Source organism: Paramormyrops kingsleyae, chromosome 13 (assembly GCF_048594095.1).
Source record: "Paramormyrops kingsleyae isolate MSU_618 chromosome 13, PKINGS_0.4, whole genome shotgun sequence".
Classification (NCBI taxonomy): Eukaryota; Metazoa; Chordata; class Actinopteri; order Osteoglossiformes; family Mormyridae; genus Paramormyrops; species Paramormyrops kingsleyae.
The window spans coordinates 15,847,042-15,864,539 of NC_132809.1; the positions used below are offsets into that span (position 1 = coordinate 15,847,042).

General features: G+C 43.7%; 1 protein-coding gene and 1 long non-coding RNA gene across 2 annotated transcripts; one reads left to right on the forward strand and one right to left on the reverse strand.

Annotated features, from left to right (window-relative positions):
- Positions 1 to 231: 231 nt before the first annotated feature.
- On the reverse strand, positions 232 to 5,148 carry LOC140578183 (uncharacterized). The gene is made up of 4 exons (XR_011982233.1): positions 5,057 to 5,148; positions 3,714 to 3,904; positions 3,085 to 3,189; positions 232 to 1,353 (listed from the first exon to the last, which is right to left on the reverse strand). It is a non-coding gene; the product is annotated as an uncharacterized lncRNA (long non-coding RNA).
- A 63-nt stretch (positions 5,149 to 5,211) lies between these two features.
- abhd17c (abhydrolase domain containing 17C, depalmitoylase) lies at positions 5,212 to 16,299 on the forward strand. The gene is made up of 3 exons (XM_072698272.1): positions 5,212 to 6,031; positions 14,420 to 14,599; positions 16,058 to 16,299. The coding sequence occupies exons 1-3, from the start codon at positions 5,547 to 5,549 to the stop codon at positions 16,275 to 16,277; spliced, it is 885 nt and encodes a 294-aa protein (XP_072554373.1). The 5' UTR covers positions 5,212 to 5,546; the 3' UTR covers positions 16,278 to 16,299.
- The last annotated feature ends 1,199 nt before the right edge of the window (positions 16,300 to 17,498 follow it).

Consider the following 17,498-nt stretch of genomic DNA (forward strand, 5'->3'; position numbering starts at 1 on the left):
GTGTTTGTAGTATTTCCAGGCTCGGCTGTCTGTCCCGGAGGCCCTATGATCTGCATTACAGGAGCGGAATCACTAGAATGTTTAGAAAACAGCTACAGACATGGAACAAATGTGCGTGCGTGTGTCTGTTTTTGTACTGTTATGAAGTTTGAAATCGGAGTCTTGGCGTAGCTTTTGAAAGTCATATTTATTTTGAAAATGCAAAATAAATAAAACAATCTATTGCCAAAGTCCACAGATTCCTTAAAAAGTCAACAGAGATGAGTCTCAGGCTCTTGGGAAGAAGAAATAAGATGTTAATGAAAAACGTTATTTATGTTGCAGGTGATTCAGGGGTAACTGTTGTTCCCAGAATAAATGACTCAGGTATCCCTGCCTGCTGACGGAACAGTAGTTTTGGCCGCTGTCACTTGTGAGGTAAAGCATGGTCTGACCATTTCATCAGTACTACTAAACAGAAACACGAATATATTGATTCAGAGCCCAACCTCCAGTTATGGCTCCATCCATCTGTATGAAGACAGTTTTTTAAATAAGCCTGCTGGACTCCTCCATGACAGCTTTGTCCTCTGTGAAAGGAGATGGGGGACAAGGGGAGCTGGAAATGTTTTATTGCCTTAAATGTGCATGAAACTATATAGCTATGTTTCATATGCATGGCTAATGGTAATGGAGAGAGCAGAGTCAATGTCATAGCAGGTGACAGCCTGGTGCTGACCATGAGGAGGTCAACATAGAACATTCCACTGGGCTGCTAAACATCCCCTTAAAATTAATTTTAATTTGTGGTGTGGCGTCACTGATTGGCCTTGTTCTTTGGAGGACATGTCTGAAAGAGTCCACATCTATGACATATGGACTACAAGCACCGGTATGTTGAATTATTTTTATTCAACAATGTTCATTCCCTTTTATTTTTTGCATGTTTAATTCACCGTTAATGTCATTTAGCAGAAACACCTGTCACCCTGTACTTGATAAGTGGATGGTGGATTGGTAGTTGGCAAAAACATACAAAGCAAAAAAGATAATGCTGTATAAATTTGAAACCGTAAAGTCAGATCAGCAGAGGTGCCTCACAGCAGAAACTTTAGATTCTGTCCTGCCCTGTTGTGGTTTGATGGCTTGCCCGTCTATCCTGCCCTAGCACTTGCCCCTGGCGCTTGCAAGGCTTACATAGCACAAAGTGTTCCTGTTTTTGATGTAGTTCACTGTCTTGTGCAAAGCAGTGATGTCTGTGACAGGACTGAGGGCAGCCAGCCACCGTCTGTGTCACTCCGCTGGCAGTGAAGTTGCCAGATGTTGCTTTGCAGCAGCAGTCTCTCCAGCAGGGCCTGTCAGGCCTCCTCTTCCCTGCAAGGTGGAGAACCGTAAACATGGCAAAGCTGACCTCACTGGATCTGCTTTGTTCACAAGTTCTGTTACACTGCTGTTAACGTTCTGTGCTTCTGGGCTGTCTTAAGAACATAAGAACATAAGAAATTTACAAACGAGAGGAGGCCATTCGGCCCATCAAGCTCGTTTGGGGAGAACTTAGCTAATATCTCAGAGTTGTTAAAATCTTATCTAGCTCTGATTTAAAGGAACCCATGGTTTTAGCTTCCACTACAATAGCAGGAAGACTATTTCATACTCTGACTACACGCTGTGTAAAGAAGTGCTTCCTCAAATTTGTTTTAAAATGTTCTCCCGCTAATTTCCACTTATGGCCACGAGTTCTAGTATTTAGACTAATATTGAAATAGTCATTTGGCTGAACAGCATCCAGACCCGTTAGAATCTTATAGACCTGAATCATATCCCCCCTTAGTCTCCTTTGCTCAAGGCTGAACAGATTCAGTTCCGCTAACCTCTCCTCGTAAGACATTCCTCTAAGACCAGGAATCATTCTCGTAGCTCTTCGTTGCACCTTTTCTAAGGCAGCAATGTCCTTCTTGAGGTATGGTGACCAAACCTGCACACAGTATTCTAGGTGGGGTCTTACCAAGGAATTATATAAGTGTAACATCACCTCCCTTGACTTAAACTCCACACACCTAGAGATATAACCCAACATTCTGTTCGCCTTTTTTATTGCTTCCCCACATTGGCGAGAGTGGGACATGGAAGCATCAACATACATACCGAGATCTTTCTCGTAATCAGCTACCTTTATTTCAGTGGAACCCATAAAATATCTGTACTGTATATTTCTGCTCCCTGCATGGATTACCTTACATTTATCTGTGTTAAATTTCATCTGCCAAGTATCAGCCCATTCGCTAATTAAATCCAGATCCCGTTGAAGCCTCTCTGCTGCTTGATTAGTATCTGCTACCCCGCCCACCTTAGTGTCGTCTGCAAATTTAACCAGTTTACTGTATGTATTCGTGTCAATATCATTAATGTAAATTAGGAACAATAGTGGTCCTAAAATTGAACCCTGCGGTACCCCACTATAAACGGAGGCCCACTGTGACATAGTGCCTCTAATAACTACTCGCTGCTTCCTATCAGTTAGCCAGTTTTTGATCCAAGCTGCCACAGTTCCTAAAATTCCTGCAGCTTTAAGCTTTAACAAGAGCCGTTTGTGGGGGACAACATCAAAGGCTTTCTGGAAATCTAAGTAAATCACATCATAGGCCTTTTTGTGATCAATTTCACTTGTAGCTTCCTCAAAGAACTCAAGCAGATTCGTTAAGCAGGATCTACCTCTCCTAAATCCATGTTGGCTATCCTTTATAATGTTATTTGCATCTAGGTAATCTACCATTTTCACTTGAATTATAGCTTCCATTATTTTTCCAGTAATGCTAGTTAAACTGATTGGCCTATAGTTTGCTGGATTACTTCTATCCCCTTTTCTATCTTCTTTCTCAGTAAGAATGCATGCCTTATTTGGATCTCCGTTTATGATGAATATTTCTTTGGAGTTAATACTAATCTGAAGATTATACCCTGGAATCAATGAAGTTGGTACATGACAGTTGGCTCATTGGCCAGCTCCATACATCTAAGGGTCTGAATCCAGACTTTTTGATGTTTTCTGCAGGTTTCCCCCTGCAGTCTAAAGACACATTTGGCTGATGCCTAAATTATACATACTGTAAGGTGGGAGTGTGTGTATGTGCCCGTCTATGGAGTGACATTCCAATCGGCGTGGTCCCCTGCCTTGTGCCCTATGCTTCCTAGGACAGGCTTCTCCCAACCCTGTAGTGGATAAGTGAAGATGAAGGGATTGATAGGAGGAGTCCAGAGGAGCCAGAGAAAACATGTATAACACGGGGAGAGAGCAAACTCCACACACAGAAAGCCAAGGTGGAATTTAAACTCACAACCCTGGAAGTGTGAGACAACAGTGCTACCAACTATATCTCCCCCAGCAGAAAAAGAGATAGGTGGCATTTCAATAGGGACCCTGGTGCTTCTTATGATAAACTGCTAGAGGGTGGATCTGATATATGACATAACACAGACTTCCCTAAAGCAATGGATTTAGGAGCTTCTAAGATATTTTCAGGGTGATTAAAATTATACTGCTTGATCTGTGATAACAGATTAACAATATTTTCTAGTTGTGTTTGCTCAATATGAGATGGAGAGAGGTGCTTAAAAGAATTGACTGTTGGAATACTATTTCAAATGAGCTGTTGGACACTAAAGTAATTCATTAAGTTAACAAGTGTTTTGGTTTTAAATGTCAGTGCTGGCAGAAAGAAGCCGACTCCTCTTACCCGCAGATATGCACACACACTGACCGATGTGAAGGTGACACTCATCTGAACTTCTGTGAAGTGTGACGTTCCTTAGGCCGCGAGCCAAGATTAAATTCTGACACCCTTTGAAGTCTTGTCAGTTTTGGCAGGGGAGTCTTTCAGTAGCACTGATTCTATGAAGCATGTCCTTTTGGATGCACTGGTGGTCTCTAACAAAGATAATAAAATTCCCAGATAGTCTCAGTAGAACTGGGGATCTCAAGATGAATTACGTAATTTTTCTCTAATAAACCAAGCAGTTCCAACGCCCTTCTTCTATGGATACAATAAATCCACCCAAAATACCTTAGGAATGCACTATAACTTTATTAGCAGTGGAAGAGACATGCCTGTTGACGCTGGCCACCAGTTCTTAATGTTATATGATTTACTGTTTTCTCATTAGTCTTTTTTGTTGAAAAAAGTAGCGTTTTATTTATCTCGTGATAAATTATCCCACTGATGTTACATTGCCAAAAACACATTATATGCATAAATAGAGGCTCCTAGGAAGTTGCCATTTTTAAATTTACAGATGTACACATTTGTCCCTTAGGATTCTCAATATGTATTAGTTGTCAGTTTAAACGTAGTTAAAACAATGAAACAGGGTTGGTCCTTTCGAAATAAGGTAGACGCGCTTGTGTTATGTACTTAAATACGTGTCATTTAAAAAATGTTCGTGTCAGTACAATAATTATATGTGGCCACACTACGTTTGTTTACTTTAGGCCACTTAAAATTAATAAATTGTTTTACATGACTCAAACTTCTAAAATATTGGTGAGTAGGGGATTTTATATTTTTAGCGAAAAGACGATCGGCAACAGAGATATACTAAAACTAGAAAATTAAACTTTAATTTGTCAGTATCTCAACATTTTAAACTCTCAACAGTTCAAACAATTACAAAAGAGAAACTTTCAAAACAAATGCCTAGTCTAAGTGTTTAATGGTCTTGCCACAGAATGGCCCAATAAAAGCGTCCTCCTGACAATAGCAAAACAACATCGACATCAATGAGGGTCACTATTATTGGACCACCCTACAAGAGACTACTTGCTCACAGTGCACAGGATATCAGGATTTGGCACATTGACGATCTCTGACAGTTTTTGAGGTGAAAAAAACGGATTTTTTGAAAAATATAAAATATAAAAAAAATCGAGGCGGCACCAAAAAATTGAGGCGGGCGGCCATGTATGTAACCCTGTATGTAACCCTGGTCAGATACAATGATTTCAAAGCTATACCGCCAACATGTAGTTGCATCATACGTAAGGTAAAGATCGTTATCTTTTAGCTATCCACCTTTAATTTACCAGCAATGACGAACTTAAACTCGCCAAACCAGGTATTTTCCTGCGCCTGCAGCTAAACTACTGCCTGCCAAGATGTGCGCGCGAATGACTGGAGCCGGTTGCTACGCGACACGACGTAACGCCCGGGAAAGGTCATTCCCGAGTCCCGAGGAGAGCAGCATCCCGCCGCGCGGCGGCGCGTGAACAGGATATCCGCGCCTCTAACCCGGAAGTCGGGCTCCAGGGCTCCAGCACTTAGTCGGCACATTAGGATGTGATGTCGCCTGCGTTTCGCGGCACATTTACGCTTGGAAATAGGGGCCGTACATGACATCAGATAGGCGACTATTCGATACAGAAACGCGATAAAAAGCAGACAAAGGCGCAGCCGACGAGCCAGCATTTTATAGCAGTCGCCTGATCTAGCCGTTTTACCAGGTCGTGTTTTACACCGGTTTGCTGCTCTTGAGTACCGGGAATATATCGACCGATTAAGGTAGACCGTGATTCGATGCCTGATCAAGGCCCTAGGATGAATGGTTTCTCCATCGGCGAACTGTGCTGGCTCTTCTGCTGCCCCCCGTGCCCGAGCCGCATCGCGGCGAAACTCGCCTTTCTGCCACCGGAGCCCACGTACTCAGTACAGACGGACGCCAACGGCACCACCACCCTCCATTTAACGGAGCGGGCGGACTGGCAGTACTCCCAGCGAGAACTGGACGCCGTCGAGGTGTTCGATACCAGGACGAGTCGGGGTAACCGTGTGGGCTGCATGTTCGTGCGCTGCGCCCCCAACAGCCGCTACACCCTGCTGTTTTCCCACGGCAACGCTGTGGACCTCGGCCAGATGTGCGGTTTCTACATCGGTCTAGGGTCGCGGATCAACTGCAATATCTTTTCGTACGATTACTCTGGGTACGGCGTTAGCAGTGGGAAGCCCTCCGAAAAGAACCTGTATGCCGACATTGAGGCCGCCTGGCAGGTCCTGAGGACGAAGTAAGTGCCTCAGATCATTTATATTCCTTTGGTCTCTCTAACCGGTGGTAACCCGCAGACGCGAAGCTCCGATTGGTGACATTTTCTATGTTGGGCTGCGTCCTCCTTTGTTAAACACTTCCCGTGGTCATCCAGTGAAATTCACTCGTCCAGATCCAACGTCTTCACCCGTGAAACGATTTAAGTCGGTGTTGTAGTACCTCTGGTGTGGAGGACATGATCCTTGATCACGTTAACCCGCCCCGAAGCAGGTTCGGATAATCCGTCAGTATTCACTAACAGCCATGTCGGGTTTCTCTCATGAGACCCCGGTATGTCCTGGAAAATGACTGTGCGGACTGCAGCGTCTGTCCGGACACGACGCCCTGTCCCCGCTGGCAGGGGCCCCAGCGTGGTGCCTGCAGCCTGGGTGCATCGGGTCTGCATTATTCCATAGGTGCCCCTCCCCAGTCCCTTAATGCTGTACCTGTCCCAGAAGAGTGTGTGTAGTTCCAAATCAATGTCAGATAATGTTTATGAACTCCTAATATGTTACAGTAATGGGTTGCAATATGTGCTTTTTATCTGTCTCTCTGCTCTTTGATTTGGTTTCTAGAGCTGTATTACTGTGCTATTACTATACTGTTCTTTTTCAGATGAGTCGTTAACCACGTCATTTTCTCGTGTATCATCCAGGCCTGCTTAGGATGATAGGGTGCCACAGCCCCCTTTTTAACTTCATGGCGTTTGCTGTTCTGATAGCTTATGGTAGCAGAATTCCTGTGCTGCTGGGTATTAACATCTCCTGCCCTTGTGTGCTATTTTAGGGATGTTTGTGACTTAAACAGCGAAGTACTGTAATTGTAATTGTGACCTGTTGCAATAACAGCTGGCCCTTGATGTTTTTTTTTTCTTGTTGAAAACCCATCCATGAATTGGAAATGTTTTCCTCTAGTTTTTTATTGTTTCTGCAACCAGGGTAAATCCAGTATCTTGCCAAGTGAACCATTCCTTTGTCAGAGGCACTGGGAAGCCTTGAAATGATCAGTCATCACCTGCAACCAACTGGGCCAAAGCATTTGAATTAATTAGACGCTAATAGCCCATGCGGGGCGCCAACGTGTGCGGCTGGATGGGCTATGATCCCAAATTCTAATCCAGAAGTCTTAACATTCCTGGAGAGTGCCAGCTGAGCACTGGAAGCGTCTTCAAAGTGTCAAACTCCTCCTACGAGTTTCCATTGATCAAGCTTTGTTCAGAGGTATCACCAAGGGGAGCCGCTGCCCACACTTGGTGGTGCTGTTCAGGCCTTGCATGCATATAGAGGATGGTACGATATCTGCTGAGCCGTCGGTGCTGTGATCGCGGCGACTGCCCCTGCAGGATTGTAAGTGTCTGATAGTTAAGCCTTGAATTGCACGAGTAAGCTATTTCAAATTCTTTGTTAGGGCTGTAAAGACCAGAGAGTGATTTGTTTTTTTCCTATTCAGTTTTGCCAGTGTCTATGGCCTTGAGTCTGATGCTTTGTATTGGTGCAGTCTGTTCATTTGAATTCTCTCTGTGTTCCTACATTTCCACGTAACCTCTACCATCCTTATCATGCACCTGATGTCATCTAGGGCTGGGCTGTACATGGAATTTTTACATATATTGATATACTTTCAAAATGAAATATAGGACAATGCAATAGCCTTTATATCAAAATACTTTTGTATGTTAAAATTAGGGCTCAAAGATTTTTAGTAGCAATAGTATTCCTTCCTGATTATAAACAATGCTAGAGCTTCCGTCGTGACGTTCCACAGACTCTCAGAATCCACAACTGAAATCATTTCGTTTCAAAACACTGACAAAAGGCACATAGGTTAAAAATATTGTAACATGCAATATTTGTTTTATTTTATGTGTGATGACTTTGTTTCCAGGTAAGCATACTTTAAAATATAGATTTTACATTTAAGATTTTTCCTAAACATTCACCTTCTGTTTTAAGAAGAATGTCAAGGCTGCTTTACTGAACCCCTGCAACATGGATGTAGGCCTAGGCTTAATTAAATTTTTGTCTTTATTTTGAGACTTCTGTTTGCAATAATGAAAATATCTATACTGAATAGTTAGTTGTATGTTTGCAAACAGGGAAGGAAACCCTAAATTTCCATTTCATTTTGAATGCAATGTTTTTAATAAGTGTGACATCTCGCATTCACTTAAAATTAAACATTTAGCCGCACGCACACACACACACACACACATGCCAGAGCCCCATGGACTCCTGGGATTTAGGATTTACTGTGACAAATGAGCTAATGTGAATGTAACTGCAAAGCCTTCACCAAACAGTCTGGTCTGCCTTTCATGTGAATTGTTCATTACATTTTGAGAGGCCATTTTCTTTTGAGTGGCACTGTATTGAAGTATTTAATGCGAGGATTCGTCCGTTCTTTCTTTCCCCATTACTGCCGTGTCCTTATGCCGAAGGCCAAATAAGCCTCGTAGAACAGTTTCCTGCTTCTGCAAAATGAAAGAAATGTACTTTTCCCTCAGATTTTCCCTCCGCCGTGTCCCTCTGCCCCCCGCAGTCACCGTATCATTGGCCAGCATGCCCGTTCTCCCCGTGTGACTAAGCTAAAATCGTGGTACTTCCTTACATGTCTTTAAGTATCTCCTGCTTCCTTGTTCCTGCTCACATGTACAGGGAGTTTCATGGTCGCATGCTAAATGCTTATAGTAAGTAGTGGTAGGAGATGTGGTTGTTTTATATCGTGGTGATCTCTGGTGACAGATGCAGTAGATTTCTCTCTAACACCAAATATAGAAGGCCAGGAAATGTAATGGGAAGGCCTCATTGAGAGAAAATCCTAGATAAGCCCCGGCAGCTGCTGAATACTGTAGATGTTTACTGTATCTGTCAATTAGATAATTTACCCTAATGGTATTTAGCTGCCGCTTCCTGTTACCCAGCATTCTTGGCCCTGCATTCCCACTACGGCCCTATTTGCAGTCGTCTCATGATGTATCCTGACCCTGAGCTTGACTTTTATCCACAATATTCACTTGGCGGCATCAAACTAACCTGACCACCAATGGCAGGTTTTTAACAGGGTGTGTCTTTCTGCATTACTGCACCCTAATTTTCCATTTTAACCAACTGATATGTATCCTGTAGCTTTAAGGGAGGAGGTCGCCCGGTTGATATTACCCTCATCTCGTGAGAAGCGACTCTGTGCCTTTACCCTCGCTGTCGTTTTGGCTTCACACCCCTGGCAGATGGGGTCCGGCCCATAACGGCTCCCATCGGGCACGGAGCGTTTGGCTGGCGCAGACCTCCAGTCTGAATGTGTCGCCGTGGTTCTGAATATGAGCTCTGGTCAGAAGCGAGCTCTGCTCCCTCCTCCTCCTGTGGGTTCTGGCGAGACGTTTAAACTGCCTTCCCTCTCATGAAAGGGCAAGGGGAGAGCCAGAGAGACAGCAGGTGTCTGGCCTGCAACGAGCAGAGTGTCTTGTTTCTTGGTGACTCTGCTGGGTTTGTTTGGAGGAAGTACAGTAACTCTGATTGCTGTATCCAGTAGTCTGGGAGTCAGCTCCACCTCCTCGTCTGAGGAGCTATGAGAGAATGCCCCGTGGCACCAGGGCTCGTCTGTGCCGGAAACAATGCCAGTGTAAGTGAGCGCGTGTCAGAATTCTAAATATGTGGGTGCCACCCTGTCCTGGAAAGTCCCTGTATCTTGTTTTAATTAAAACTGCTTCCAGCTATAGACAGGTTAGGTAACTGAAGATTAGTATGAGTCGTAATTAAGATGAAGTCATTTTATTTATGCCCTCAAACAAAATAATTAAATCAGCTTTTGATCCCTATTAATTTTCAGATGTCTGACTTTTTAACTGTGTGGACACATCTGAGCTTCTCAAAAGGCTGGTGTACCTTATATTTAAATAAGCGTGGGATGTAAATAAGCCTGATGTACAGCTATGTATGTTGCAAATATTGGTTAGAAGATCCAGTAAAGTCTATCTGTAAAGAAAGCGACTGGAGTTCATAGTTGGGAGCTTATTTTCGAAGGTCTTCGGCATTGTTTTGGAAGGGCAGGTACTGCTGTGTCGCGCAGCTTAGTCTGCAAAGGAGGTGCGTGCAGGAGGCATTGAGGAGGGCTGGGGGTAGAACCCCCCAAATGATACTGATACCCAGGAGACTGGCTCTTTTTTAAATAGCGTCCTAACATAGCGCAAAGTGACAAGAAGTCTGTCTGCCGCACAGCCAAGCTTCCTTGTTATAAGATGCATCACCGTGTCTTTCAGGGAGCCTGAGTCCACCTTCAGCCTGTATGTACGCCTCAGTGTCCCCTGGCTGCTCACAGCTAGTTGGGATTCATTTCCTTTTATCTGGAGTTTCTTATGTCATGCTTTCACATCTCTGCACTTGTCATGTCAGTCACATGCCTTTTTTGATGAGCTCAGCGGTAGTTGCTTCGATGGACCTGGGTTTGAAGTTCCACTCACTAGTAGAGCTGTGTGATATGACCTCAAATTAATATCACGATTAATTGAACATTTTATCTCGATTATGATTATTGGACGGTTATTGTGGGGCTTTTTTTTGCTTGGTTTTTGCCCTCACGTCATTAAGATTTGTACTGTAAATATGCTCAACTATTAAAGCTGGGATATTTTCTTTAATGGAAGACTATATCTTTATGACACGAATGAACCATTTATGGTCATTCATTGAATATTTCAAACAACTGAAATCAAAGCACTAATCGCTTGAATTGAAAATGTCTTGTAAAGAAGGTCACATTTTAGGTCCCTAAAGTAGAAAATGGTTTGCATTTCTTGCAAACAAAATAAACTGTTTATAGTGATCACATCTGTCTGGGTGAAATTGATCGTTATAAGCAGATGATCATTAACCGATTAAAAAAAAAAAAAAAATTTTCTTCCCCCTCTGTCTCAGGCAGATTACAATCTAATTGACATTTGTATATTTATTGCATGAATATAAGGTAATAAGACGATGAGCGTCACTGGTTAATTTTTTGACGATTTCAAAATATAAATTTTCAAATTAGTGCCGTACATGTTCAATTTCTGAACTGTGTATAATTCAAATACAATATACAGTGCAGTACTGTACATAAAATATCTTATTGTAGTTTCACAGTGGCTCTTTTTTTGGCAGTTTATCAACTTTGAGTATATTTGTAATTGAGAGAAAATGACTTTCTTTTGCTCGTCATGTTTTCTGTGCGTGCAGCATTAGCCTCAGGTAGAATTACCACATAGTTTAAAATTTTTCCGTATAATAATAATAATAATAATAATAATATAATAATAATCATAATTGATACTTTATTATATATAAAACGACGTTGTGTCCAAACGACGGACATGGCGTTTTTCTTTGGCACAAGCTGCTGGAGTTGCTCAGTGGGCTCGGTGTTTGAGTTCTCCTCCATGCTGCTTCTATGTCGCAGACTGGATGGGGCGGAGTCATGTGACAGCAGGCGTGGTAGTATGTTTTTAAGGGGACAGCACATGAACACACTGGGGAAAGTATGAACAGGGAAAAAAAAAAACAAAGTAACTGACATGGGCAAGATTACGTCAATTAGAGGTTCTGAATTTCTGTTTTAATATTCAATTAATTGCCCAACCTTACTCATGGGCACTGGACTACTGTCCTGTTGGGTATCCTGTCATCAGTGCTGCAGCTATTCAGACCTTATGGAATTTTGACTATTTTACTCTCAGTTGACTGTTAAACTATACTTGATGAACGAAGGAGTTTCTGTTCAGGTAGTATTCCTGCAATGGCTCTGAATGTTGTGGCTTTGCTGGTTTCCTGTGACTCTGTACCTTGTTCCATGTCGCCTTCTCTGTGACGATGGGAGAATGACAGCCTTCCTTTGTGCCCTTTGGTGTTTTTCCGGAACTCGCTCTGCAGCTGACCTGGAATGTCACAGCTGAGTTTCTCACTTTACCTGGTTTTCAGTACGCCGGTTTTGTCAAAGCGCGTTCTTTGTGATCGCCTTTCCTCATGAATGCTCCTTGCTTGCAGGCCAGGGGTTACACCGTGTTCCGTTAGCTGTAGTAGCAAGCACTGTAGATCTGCAGTATTTGAAATCTTGTCATTAGAGAGAACCACAAAGACACACTGGTTAGAAGCTGTCCCATCAATTTCTTTTCTACCCTTGTGCACTTCATTTGAATGGAAGCCCATCCATCCATCCATTTTCCAACCCGCTCCTCCTACTGGGTCGCGGGGGGTCCAGAGCCTATCCCGGAAGCAATGGGCATGAGGCAGGGAACAACCCTGGACAGGGGGCCAGCCCATCACAGGGCACACTCACACACCATTCACTCACACAAGCACACCTATGGGCATTCGAGTAACTCCAATTAGCCTCAGCATGTCTTTGGACTGTAGGGGGAAACCGGAGTGCCCGGAGGAAACCCCATGATGACACGGGGGGAACATGCAAACTCCACACACATATGAATGGAAGCCCTCATACAATATCCAAAATATCAAGCTTGCATGTTTTGAAAGACAGAAATCTCCACACTGAATTTTCTCAAATAATGCAATGAAGTGCTGCTATGGTTTACTTAGAAATAATACTGACAGGTTGTAGTAGTTGTCATGCTGCCTATTTGTCATAATAGTAATTGAGTGAATTAAAATGAATACTTATTCTACTCACTGTTATTCATTTTATTTATATGTTCCCAACCACTGTGACTGCTTGATCATTATCTCTGCTGTGTAGTGTGTTCTCTTAGGTTTCTGCTTTTCTACATGAGTTGCCAGACAGAATTTCATTGCATGTTTTCATAATGACAATAAGAGTCTTTCATAATATGGTTTCAGAGGCCATTACCATAAAGTTCCACTTTGACCTGCTGGGCTGGTGGCATTCAGGCTCACATGCTCAGGGTTCCTGTTTGGGCCAGCTACCCCCCCCAACCCCCCCCCCCCCCCCCCCGCACGTTCCTCTTCCCTCTGCCTCCCACGTTAGCTCTGGCTGCTTATGGCTCTTAATGAATTCGTTATAATGTCTGGAGTGAACCTGCAGCAGTGCTGCTGGTGCCTGGGGCTCAGGGGGGGTTGGGCCTACCGAGACAGACAGGCTGGGGCATCAAACGATGACATAGGGGTCGCGGGGGTCAGGGGTTGCTGTGTGATGTCAAGAGCTCTGACCGAAAACATCTGCCAATGTTTGCTTTGCTTGACAAAGTGTCTTGTTTGCTGAGCTTGGTTGGAGCATACCGGGCACATAAAGATGTTGGGGTGTCATGATCATCTGTCATTTTTCATCTAAATCTGATCATTCCTTTCCCCACATAGCTGGAGATGAGGCATCTAATCAGTCTTCATCCCCACCGTTTCTGCTGTGATGTATTTTTGTGAACGTGGTATGACCTTGACAGTTATGGGAGGCCTGCTTTCGCTTTCTGCTGTTACCAGCTTTGACCAAGAATGCGTTTCAGTAAATGCATGAAATAATCGTTTTCTCCTAAATAAATGTCAGCATCTGTTTAGAGGATTTGGCTGTTCTGTTTTTACTGGGCAATGCTTTGTTGATATCATAAAGCTTCTCGTTAATAAAGAGGACTTGTTTTCTACTTTCCTCTGGCTCCATTGTCCTGTGTTGTGGTTTTTGATAAAAGCTGGAGCCTTAGTGAAGCTTGTGAGCCTTTACAGCAGGATTCCATATGCATGCTTTGCCTCGCTGTGTGTCCTGTTCTGACACGACCATCACCGTCTGTTCATTACCTTTCTGATTCTTCTGATCCGATCCTTAACCGAAAGGAAAGTGTGACAGGGTCACGGGGCTTTTTAAGTGTGTCTCTGCACAGCCTTCAGATATGACCGGGAACAGAGCAGGGCGTGTTCCAGGACTTTGAGCTTCTAGCTGCTTTCATTCACAAGCATTAGTTTTTCACACTGGTTCATTATAGGGTGGCCCTGCTCATACTTGGATGCCCCCCCCACCCAAAAAAAATGTGGAAGCATCTGAAACATGCGGAGGAACCAATTTCATGGCCTTTAATGTTTGAGGAGAGTGCCAAAACCTCAAGTGTGGGGCTTGTTTTCCGTGACTGGTGGTGCGTTCCTTCTTGTGGGCTGCCCCCCCCACCAGGGCAGTGCTTCAGAATCGCACTTTGAACTCCACCAGCAGGAATTCCTCAAGGCCCAATTTCATGCAGTCACCTGCTCCTTGTGTTATCTTCCCAGATGTTTTACTACACTGTATTATGGAGATTAATGCTGATTTATTCACCAGCCACAGATTAACTGTAGATAGGCGTCATCTGAACTCTCGTGCTGGCATCCCTACTTGAGGCAATGCGGGTTTCCTTTCAGCCTGGGTACCTGAGGTCGTGTCTCCTGTGTGACTGTCTGCCCAGGTATGGCGTGACTCCTGAGAGCGTCATCCTGTACGGCCAGAGCATTGGCACGGTGCCCACGGTGGACCTGGCATCCCGCTACGAGTGTGCCGCTGTCATCCTGCACTCGCCACTCATGTCAGGGCTCCGCGTGGCCTTCCCCGACACCAGGAAGACGTACTGCTTTGACGCCTTCCCCAGGTGAGTCAGCCGTGCAGCCGGCTGTTCCGCTGGAGCTGAAGCCCGGCTGCCGCCATCATCATAGACTGCAAAGTGGGGCTGATAAGATGCATCACGATGAATATTGTTAAGGTGGTGATTAGACTGCATTGATGTGTAACGTCAGAATTGGTTCTCAATTTTTGGGAGCAAAATCATCCTTAAATATACTATTGCTTAGGGCTGTGCGACCTGACGATATAACATGTGACAATATCAAACAGTCATTTTTCTATTATGATCTATCGTTTATTTCGTTATGCCGCAATCACACCAGTCAAAATGTGCACTTCTAGTGTGTTACACGAATAACAAAACTCCAGCACATAAACATGCAAAATATATTACTTAATGGCATTATGATCGGAAAATGACTTTAGAATGATAGGAACATTTATTTTTATTTAACTTTTTTAAATGATTTTGCAATGTGTTTTTTTTTTTTTTTTACATTTTATGAACAACTTCCAGAACTGCTGGTGCTCCCTGAGTTTTAATTACAGGTTATGCAGAGACTGAATCTCAACAGCATACAGCAGGATAAAATACACAATTGACTAATTTTCATTCTGAATTTATTTAGCATTCAATTCACACACTTAAGTATATAAGCGGTTGCTTACCATGCCTTGTCAGAATGGCAGCCTTGCAATATTGTGGTTATTGCGACAGCCCTATTTCACGGTTCATTCACCACTTCTCGAGGTATCAGCCCATGACATGTTTATAATTCATTATTTAATCTAGCCCACAGATTGATCTTTCATTTTCCATGGAATAAAAAATGATGTAACATTATTGTTATCTGTGTCATCACTGCCTACCCCCAGTTATCGGTATTGGTCTGAATCGGTCAGCTGGTTATTGTTATTGGTGGTATTATGTGATCTGTATTGGTCAGAATTTCTACATCAGGGCTTTTTCTTCTCTCCTTATAGTTCAGTAGTTGGCCTTTTTCACAGTTTACACTTGCTTGTTCTTCAGAACAACTTTTATTTGTATTCCATTAATAGTATGTAATTAAGGTTCCCATAGTCATATTTGTGACTTTAGTTGATCAAAATAATAAATTAATCAACACTAATCATGGTTGAAATTAGTCTTCCAGTGCATCAAATCGTTCCCTTAATTATCATAATCAAATTGGAGCCAGTGGTTTACACCCCCTGCTGGAACGTGAAGGCAGGACAGACCAACCAGGGCCCGAATGGGAGGACGTACTTCAGCTTCTCTCATTGCCAGATGCTCTTGCAGAACCTGGTCCCACCTGGCTCTATATACACAAGCCTCATCACCCATATTTCTTCTCCTAATTGGCTGTAATTCACTGATAAAACTAACAATTGATCCAAGACAGTTGAAGTTTCTTCCCATCAAGCATCTCCTGCTCTGAGGTTCTGATCACCTTACAATGACACGATGTCTCCCCTTCCGTTCCAGCATTGATAAGGCATCCAAGGTGACCTCCCCGGTCCTGGTCATCCATGGCACAGAGGACGAGGTCATCGACTTCTCGCATGGCCTGGCCATCTATGAGCGCTGCCCCCGTGCTGTGGAACCACTGTGGGTGGAGGGTGCAGGTCACAATGACATCGAGCTCTACTCGCAGTATCTAGAGCGACTGAAGCAGTTCATTTCCTATGAGCTGCCCAGCTCCTGAAGCCTGTACCCCCCCCCCCCCCCCCCCCTCCACCCTGGGTCAAGGAAGATCTAGGGGCACTGGCGGGTCTTGCTGCCCTCGGGACGAGGATCTGGTCAGTCTCTACTCGAATGTGGATCCTTCTCAGCCTCTATGACAATAAGTACAAAGCATCTGTAATTCTGAGGGTGAATTTTACATGTGCAACTTTTACAAATTTATACTCCTTTTATACTTGATGGAAACTTTCTCACTTTAAACTCCACACACACACTTCATTTTTTCCCTGTAAAGAATAATTTAACAGCAGCACTTTCTTTGTGCAGTAATGGTTATTTTGACTGTGTACATTTATGTTTTTTTTTGTTGATCTTATCATTCCATTTGTTTTTTTCTGGTTACTTTTTACTTTTTTAGACTCTTTTAATTGTAATTACTGGCTGATTTCTACTCTGACCCGAGAGGGTTTCACAACCCAGGGAACACACTTTTGTTTTTAAAGTTAAACTGTGGTGTTGTATACTGGAAGAGGTGTGTGTGTGTGTATGTGTGTGATCTAGTGATTCGGCTCTGCCTCAGCAGCGGTGTCTGGAGCACACGTCAGAATGTGGGGGGGAGCTCTAGTCAGTCAGTCGCCCATTAGCACGGTGCTTGAGGTCTCCCCAGGCTCACCAAAGTCACCCTTGGCATCCGCTCAGACGATTCGTGTGACCGGGAGGCCCACGATGTCCAAATACAGCCCAATGCTACAAACAAAAGGCCTTATTTTGTGACATTCCTCCCAGCGGGTAGGCGAAGGGCCGCCCCATGACACACGGATGCTGCTATCTGCTGATATTTCGTTGCAGGAATCACTGTGAAACCTGACGGGAGTCTGTATGCAGAGAAGGACACGTCGCTATTGTGTGTCAGTACAACAGTTACGGGTTCGAGCAGACCGTCTGTGCCCGGTCCAGGCGATTTCATCCTCTCCATACACTTGCCGAACACAGCAGACTGCAAATGACGATGTTCTGCAGAGAACGACACTGGGCTTGTCGTTGTAATGACTGTATTTATTACATTTATGAATAACAATGACTTGTATGCTGTGTGCTGATTTTTGGAGCCAATTAAGACCATTGTGGTATTTTCACGTGTTAAATAGGCATGTAATACATGGTTCTTTTTAAGCTGTAACCAAGGGAATTAAGAGTAGTGAACCACTATGCTATACTGCAGCGTTTCCCATCCCGGTCCTCA

Excerpts from the sequence above, each read along its gene's own strand:
- abhd17c (XM_072698272.1), top strand. The coding sequence starts at position 5,547 with ATGCCTGATCAAGGCCCTAGGATGAATGGTTTCTCCATCGGCGAACTG. Across the intron at positions 6,032-14,419 it reads TGGCAGGTCCTGAGGACGAA|GTATGGCGTGACTCCTGAGA; the intron begins GTAAGTGCCTCA and ends CTGTCTGCCCAG. Across the intron at positions 14,600-16,057 it reads TGCTTTGACGCCTTCCCCAG|CATTGATAAGGCATCCAAGG; the intron begins GTGAGTCAGCCG and ends CTTCCGTTCCAG.